Below are 7,500 nucleotides of genomic sequence, written 5' to 3' on the forward strand. Positions count from 1 at the left end.
GAGAGGGTGGAGTCAGAGTCTCCACTGTGGAAGACCCATTTTTTTTTTGTCCATTCCGTGTATATTTTTTAACCTGCCGATCCTTTTTGAAAAGCTTTTAAACTACGTTGGGTTCGATCTCCGCGGGACTCACAGCAGCAGCATGTCGTGTGTTCTGTACTCGCTTCATTCCGCCGCGCCTCTCTCAAAAAACGGCACAGAACTTTTCAAAGAGTGCAGTGATTCCCATGTACATACGCTTTCCCGCTCCTCTACACCGCTCATCAGCCGGAGCGGTTTGTTGATCAGAAGATTTTTAGGCAAATGCAAAAATGTAATTTTTTTTTTTTTTGGGGGGGGTTGTTTCTTTTGTTTGTTTTTAAAAAACCTCTAACGAATGTTAACTGATGGTTGATTCAATCAGAATGTCTTGAGTGTGCGACACTACCGTGTTCGAGGTTGAACTGTTTAAAGAAATGTTTTTCCCTTTATCGTGTCTGATATGTGTTGCTTTTTCTTTTTGTCAGCTGTGTTGCATGTGGAAGGACAGAATGTTTACTACCCCCAAATATATATATATATATATATATATATATATATATATATATCCAACATGGCGGCGTCCAGAGAGGGCTGGCTCTCTGCTCAGCGGGGATCCGACCTCATCTCATCCAGCCAGGGTTCTGCTTCTCTAAGCCCCTCCCCCACTGCGTCCACCGTGTCGATAGGAGACAGGAGCGTGGCTCTTGTTCAGTAGGATGCATGTTGTGTTTCATTCGTGTTGAGTCGCATGATAATTTAGGAATGAATATTTGGGGTTCTGTTTTGGACGACCATGTGTGTGTTTAATCTGCTCGCAGCGTCCGTTCAGAGCAACGTTAACTTCCTGTCTGTAGGGCTGAACTTCCTGTTACCACAACAACGTACAACGATACAAACCCACGTGGGGTTTCATGTCCTGCGGGGCCTTTCTTGCTGTCGCCACAGCCGACAAGACGTGAGGCCGCAACACACAAAAAACAACAAAAGGCTGCAGCTCAACTAGAACCTGACATATTTCTGCTGCCGCTGATGAGCGTCGGTTCAGTTCATGTCGGAGAAACATCGTCTCAAACTCTCTTATCTCCTCTGACAGGCACGTATTAGATAAGGCCCGCCCACTTGGAGTGTGACAACCAATTAAAAGTGACGACCTGCGACCGTGACACTGTGAGGCGACCCCTCCCCCCCACACTTCGCTAAACACTGCCCCACTGTGCCGCTAACTGTATTTTGGGTGTCAGAGTCGACGAAACATCTAGCTCTCATCTTTCACGTTTTGGACTCTCCAAACTGAACTACTGCCATTTTGTCTCCTTCAAAATAAAAGCCCTCTTTTTTAATCCGAGAGTTCGATCCTTTTTGCTGCTGCTTATTTAGATCTGGGTTGACGGAGAACCGGCAGCGCAAAAAACAACAAATCTGACTCGGCAGCCTTCAAGTGAGGCGTTTGTGTCCGTCCGGTAAACCGGAGCGTCCTGTGTGGAGCGCAACATTTAGGTGTGTGTGTGTGTGCGACACTAAGAAAGGTTTCCCAGGCGCTTCTTGAAGCTCTTCCTGGTGGACCCCTCGGCCCCAGTTGGGATGTATAATCCTCTTGGTGTGTTCTGGGTCTGAAGCGAGATCGGCGTCCAGTTTTGGGGTCACGGACGTTCAGTCCGAACAGACAGGAAGTCGATGGATCTCTGAACCGAGTCTGGACCGTCCGTCTGTGTTCCAGACGCATCTTAGTACCAGTTCTGGCGTTTTTTGTGTTCCCTCGTTTCCCCGATTTTGTACGAACAGAAACTAAATCGGTGACGCCACAAAGCCAGCAGCAGAGAATCATCATCGTCATCTTCATCGCCGCCGTGCGTCTCCTACTGTCCTGTGTCTTCTTCATGGGAGACTGATGATGTCACCAGTCAGCCTGTAGAGTGAACTCCACCGTTTGTCTCCGCCACCGCTCGGTACTTCCTGCCTATCCGCAGATTACTGTCTTAAAAGAGGAAGGAATCATCTCCCAATCAGAAGCAGCGACGTGTGTAATCCCCTCTTAGTCTGACTAGCAGCCATCAACCTATGTGCTACTACTGCCATATATCCAACTTTCTGTCACGACTAGGTTCTTCCTCTCCCCTCTGATGAGCTTTTTCTATGTAACTCAGAGCCATATTTTATAGGTTGTCTGTATTGTTTTTTTATCTCATTGTTATCGAGGTTTCCTTTGGACTTTCTGGCCCCGCCTCCCCTCGGCCCTCGACTCCAAACACGACCAAAAAGCAAGAAGAAAAATCTTCAGTCGTCACTGCCGAACCAAGTTTAAAGGACCTCTACAATGTTTACATGAAAAGCAAGTGGGTGGCAGTTCGCCTGCACTTCTCTCATTCGACCACTTCCCTTTCATTCCCTTGCTTTCCTGAATCTTAGAGTTACTATTTAACTGAACGGGGAATCTTTCTTGCATGGTTTTCATATAAAATTCAATGTTTTGCTCATTTTTTACAACTCTTCTGTATTTTTATATTAAGTACTTTTTAATATTTTGGAGATATATGAATATATATATGTATAAGCTGAAGAGTTTGGTGACAGTACAGTACATGAATGAGATGAATCTAACGTGGACTCTTTTTACAGCTCTAATATTTATGCCACGTGTGTCGTCTTGGTCACCTGATGTTAGGGCTCAGAAACCTGCAGTGACTTGTTTACTTCCTGTCGGCCGCTCAATTGGAATCTCAACCGTCTCCCAATAGTCTCATTAGCCCCCTTTTACATGAGTATATTCACTTTATCTAAGATGTTGTGACACACACTACACGATATGTGATTTCGCAGTTATCCGACTCCATTGGAGTGAATACAGCTACCTGTATCAAACATTAAATGGGAGTGTATAATTATTTATCCAACCTCTGGGTTTCCTTTTGTTTCTGTACTTTGAAGCGACTGATTTCTTTAAATGAGTGGACTGATGCTGTTTTCCAAACTGGCTGTGTCCTGCTTCAGGCCCCGCCTCTGTTGAAAGGGGGGGGCGTGGCCTGTGAAGGCGCGTCTTTTACAAAAAACGAGCTCTGAGCGAGGTCTTTTAAAGTGGACCCGTGAAAAGAAAACCTGAACCCCAACGTGACTAATTCTTTAAAAGAGATCCTGGTCCCATCGTAGGTCTAAGGGCTTTGATCCAAAAAAACCCAAAAAAGGCACTTAAGGACAGTTGGGGCGCTTTCTCAAGCCAACATTTAGTCCGTTTTGATCCAACTCTGATGCGGACCAGAACAACCGGTGGCAGAGGACCGACTCTGCCTTCTGCAGAAGTCCGATGTTTCTTTGACGTCTGAGCCGAGGAGAACATGCAGAACATGCTTGGGTTTAAGCTCACAGTAGATCAGAGGTTCCCTCGCTAAACTGGTTCTGCTTTAATTGGACCGGACTAAACAGAAAACGGACCAAAAGTGATATAAATGTAATTCCGATTCGGCCCATCCGAACAGACTGTGGCTTGTGAAGGCGCCCCCTAGACTCGGTCCACATTGGTCCGACACCAACACAGCAGGGCCCTACTGGACCCAGTAGACCTGGTCTTGGGTCCAGTCCCTAGTCTGGGTTGCTAGAAACCAGTATGACCCATGAGGACCTTCACCAACATCTCTCCAAACACAACGTGGACTCTCTTTGAGTTCCTCTGTCAATGTCATTTCAGTATTTAAAGACGCTATTAATTAATGTGACCAGCAGCTGTAATACCTTTACCTCTACGTTTTGGGGGTTGCCATGACGAAATCATGTTGGAAGTTTTAATTTGGGTATTTTTTTTTGTTCATTTAAATGTGTCTTTTTGTCCCGGTTAACTGCTGTTCATGTCATAATGAGAGGTCTAATGAAGACTAGGGGCCCAAACAACAGGCTCCAGGCGGCCCCCGGACGGCCCCCGGACCTCAGGTTGAGTCGTCTAAATTCAGGCCAAAGAGCAAGAGGACGCCGCTTTTTATTTTATTTTTGATTCGGTCGTGAAATTTGGACGTTGAAGGAGGCGGAGCCTGTGGCGGCACACGGCTGCGACCATAGACGTCATTGCCATTTTTACACCACCACCGACGTCAGAAACATTTCTCGGGGAAGAGGGCGGGACTTATTGGAAGTGCTCGTGACATCACTTCCTCTTCCTGCCGCCAAACGAGACGCACCTTCAGAACAGCTGTGCTCCTTCAGTCAGTGCAATGTAAATATTGTCATATAAGGGGATGAAGTGTACCTGTTGTCCAATCGGTTGACAGGAAATGGGAAGGGGGAGGGGCTGGCGGGGGAAATCAGCCAATCACCATCCAGCAAAGCTTTAAGGATGTTCTGCCAAAGTCGTTTCTTTTCTTCTTCTGCACAAGTTTGTTTTTTTAGAAAGTTTGCAGTCACATGACCCTCCCTCCCCGGCCCCTCCCCCCTCCAAGCCCCCCTGGATAGGATTGTCCCTCTGCGCTTGCCATCATGGCCTTCCTGTGGTCGTGTTGGACTGATTCAGCACCGGCCCGCCATCGGAGACGCAGAGCTCGGAAGATCTCCGGTTCTCCAACCGGACTTCTGCGTGGAAAAAGGAACTCTCCTCTTATCCGGTCATCGTTGCATTTTGACTGCTTCCTCCTCAGAGCACTGCCTTTCTCTCAGAACAGCTTCCTGTTGTCGGATCTTAAGGAATTCTTTGGAGAACCTTCACATCCACTTAAACTATCACGAAAAAAAAATGGTTCAACAAAACTGGAATATCACATTTGGAAAAGTCATAACCACTCAACATATATATCTATATATTTATAATATCTCTATATATTTATATCTAGTATATATATATACACGTGTGTGTGTGTGTGTGTGTGTATTGGATACAAATACATAGATATGTATATGTATATGGTTTCTCAGTTGAACTTCACTGCAAAAAAGACTGAAAAGGTTTTCTGTAATTGCTATGATACACAGTAATAGGCTGTTGGTGTTATTTTTGTATAAACATAATATCATCTATGTGGCATGCATGACATATATACAAAAACTTGGTGGTTTAAAGCAATATGTCCAACCTGGTGCGATTGTTTCTGTCGTGTTCTGTGTAGCCTAAAGCCACTCTGTGCGAAAAGAGATATATATATATATATATATATATATATATATATATATATATATATATATATATATATATATATATATATATATATATATATATATATATATATATATATATATATATATATTAAAAACAAAAAGAGAAACTGCATTTGGATAAAACTAACTGTTCAGTATATGTGTTCAATGTTCTGTGTTCTGCATGTTTTAGTATGGAATGAAACATCCCAAAAATGTTGACTTGTTTTTACCAAATTAATCTCAAACACACGCCCCCGAACACATGCAACGTTACACAAACACACATGCAGACACACACACACACACACTCTCCTGTATCTGCACTGTGAGGTGAAACACACTGAGGAAATTAAAACTGTGTGACTTCTGATGGATGGATTGATGGAAGATGGAAGATTCTTCTTCTCTTTTTTTGTTTGTTTCCATCGTCTCATTTATCCCGAAACTGAATAACTTGCAACGAATCTGTCGGCTCATCCTTCACCGCTTCATCCACACACACACACACACACACACACACACACACACACACTGAGATTTACAGATCCCCCGTGAACGCATCACCCACCCACCCGTGCAGTGAGAGGAGGAGGGAGGCGTTCAGGTGGGCGTCTGCTCTGCGGGTGTCATCATCATCATCATCATCATCATCTCACCAATCACATCCATTGATCCCCATGATCATTATCCTGCTGCTTCTCTCTGCTGGTTCAGGTTCTGGGAGGAAAACGAGGGATAATGGAGTTTGTCGCTCATCTGAAAAAAATGTCTGACCGTGTTTCTTTCTCACAGATAAATCAGAATATTGATCAATATGTCGGCTGAGAGGCAATTTTCCAATTGTTGTGCTGCAACTAGGAATTCATTTCAATATTGATTATTCTTCAGATTCATCAATATATAGTTTTGTCTAAAATGTGTTCAAAACCCAAAGATATTCAGTTTGACTTCATATGTGACGAATAAAAGCAGCATTGATTATCAAAATAGTTGCAGATTAATTGATTGACAAAACATTTTGACGTTTACTGAAAAGATCCCACTTCTTACAATTCTTTAAAAGCCCAATTTACACGATGTTTAAAAAACATGTTTCCTTGTTCATGTGCTCTAATTCACATTGTGATGACCGTGATAAACTCTGGGTTTACATTTTAATCTGATTGTTCATCGCCATAAAAATGTTTTTTTTAAATAAAAGTCCTCTGGGTTTTAATCTCGTCGGCATCTAAAAGTCTAAAACGACACAAGACCCCAACATCTCTTTAGATATTCCTGTTTCGACTGTTTCTAAATGTCGATCGACGATTGGAAGATGTTGGAGTAGATTTTCTGGAGTTACGCTAGCAGTTCCCCTCCGCTTCCAGTCTTTGTGCTAAGCTATGCTAACCATGGCCTCGTCATATCTCTGTACTGGACACAGACCGAGAATACAAATGCATTATCAAACGGAGGATTTAAAGAACAGTGAGCGATAATCTAGTATCTGTTTTATCAAATCTGGCAGCCAGGATTCAAGAACCACGTTTTATTTATTCAGCTATTGTTTCATTTATAGAAAAAAAATGTTTTCTGTGCATTTACAGTTTGTATTCCGTTTATTCCCCAACATGGACGTCTAAATGTCCTTCATTTACTTGTGTTTGGCATCAAAGCAGTCAATTTATTTTGAATATTTCACATATCTCAACGACTATTTGACGGATCGTCATTAAATCCCGTAAAGACATCCGTGTTCCCAGAGGATGAATCCTTTTGATTCTGACTTTTCCTTTTCCTCACGAGGTTCTCGGCCTCCTTGTCTGGCAGATTCTGAGCCTCACGGTGATTTTGTTTGGGAGACAAAATAAAACTTCCTGTGCTTCCCTAAGTGTGTGTGTGTACATGTGTGTGTCCGTGTGTGTGTCGCTCTCATCCTGTCCGTTTCGACCAAACATCCTCCTGTTGGCTTCAATCTATGCAACAGAATCCTCCAGTTTGGCTCCAGTGCTTCATCTGGTTTCTCACCTTTCTCTGCTCACTCTGTCCGCTCGTCTCTCGTCTGCTTTTTACTTTGCCGTTCTTCCTACAGACAGAACCACGATACCTGTACATTGATGTGTGTGTGCGTGTCGCGTTGTTTTCTTTACTCTTTTGAAAGATATGATCATGTGGAATGCCTTGGTCTTAGTGTCATGTCGTTAAGATGAACAAAAGATGATAATCAAGCAACTGAGTAAAAGTTGTGACATAAGTATATATATAATATATATAAATATATATAAATATATACAAATCTATATACATAAAATAAAGCCATTGGAATTTGAAATACATCAGTGTCAATTTGTGATTTATTTATATAAGATGTATTTTGTCAGATTTTCA

General features: G+C 42.9%; 1 protein-coding gene across 1 annotated transcript in view; it reads left to right on the forward strand.

Annotated features, from left to right (window-relative positions):
• The window catches only part of LOC306736602 (plasma membrane calcium-transporting ATPase 2-like), a gene marked incomplete at its 5' end in the record, with an annotated part of 55,174 nt that extends 47,783 nt beyond the window's left edge, over positions 1 to 7,391 (forward strand). Inside the window, 2 exons of the mRNA XM_079218254.1 lie at positions 1,804 to 1,868; positions 7,005 to 7,391. Coding sequence (XP_079074380.1) covers positions 1,804 to 1,868; positions 7,005 to 7,322 — 383 coding nt within the window. The 3' untranslated portion in view covers positions 7,323 to 7,391. The remainder of the gene's footprint in view (positions 1 to 1,803; positions 1,869 to 7,004) is intronic.
• Positions 7,392 to 7,500: the final 109 nt, after the last annotated feature.

Source organism: Taurulus bubalis (assembly GCF_910589615.1).
Source record: "Taurulus bubalis genome assembly, chromosome: 5".
Lineage (NCBI taxonomy): Eukaryota > Metazoa > Chordata > Actinopteri > Perciformes > Cottidae > Taurulus > Taurulus bubalis.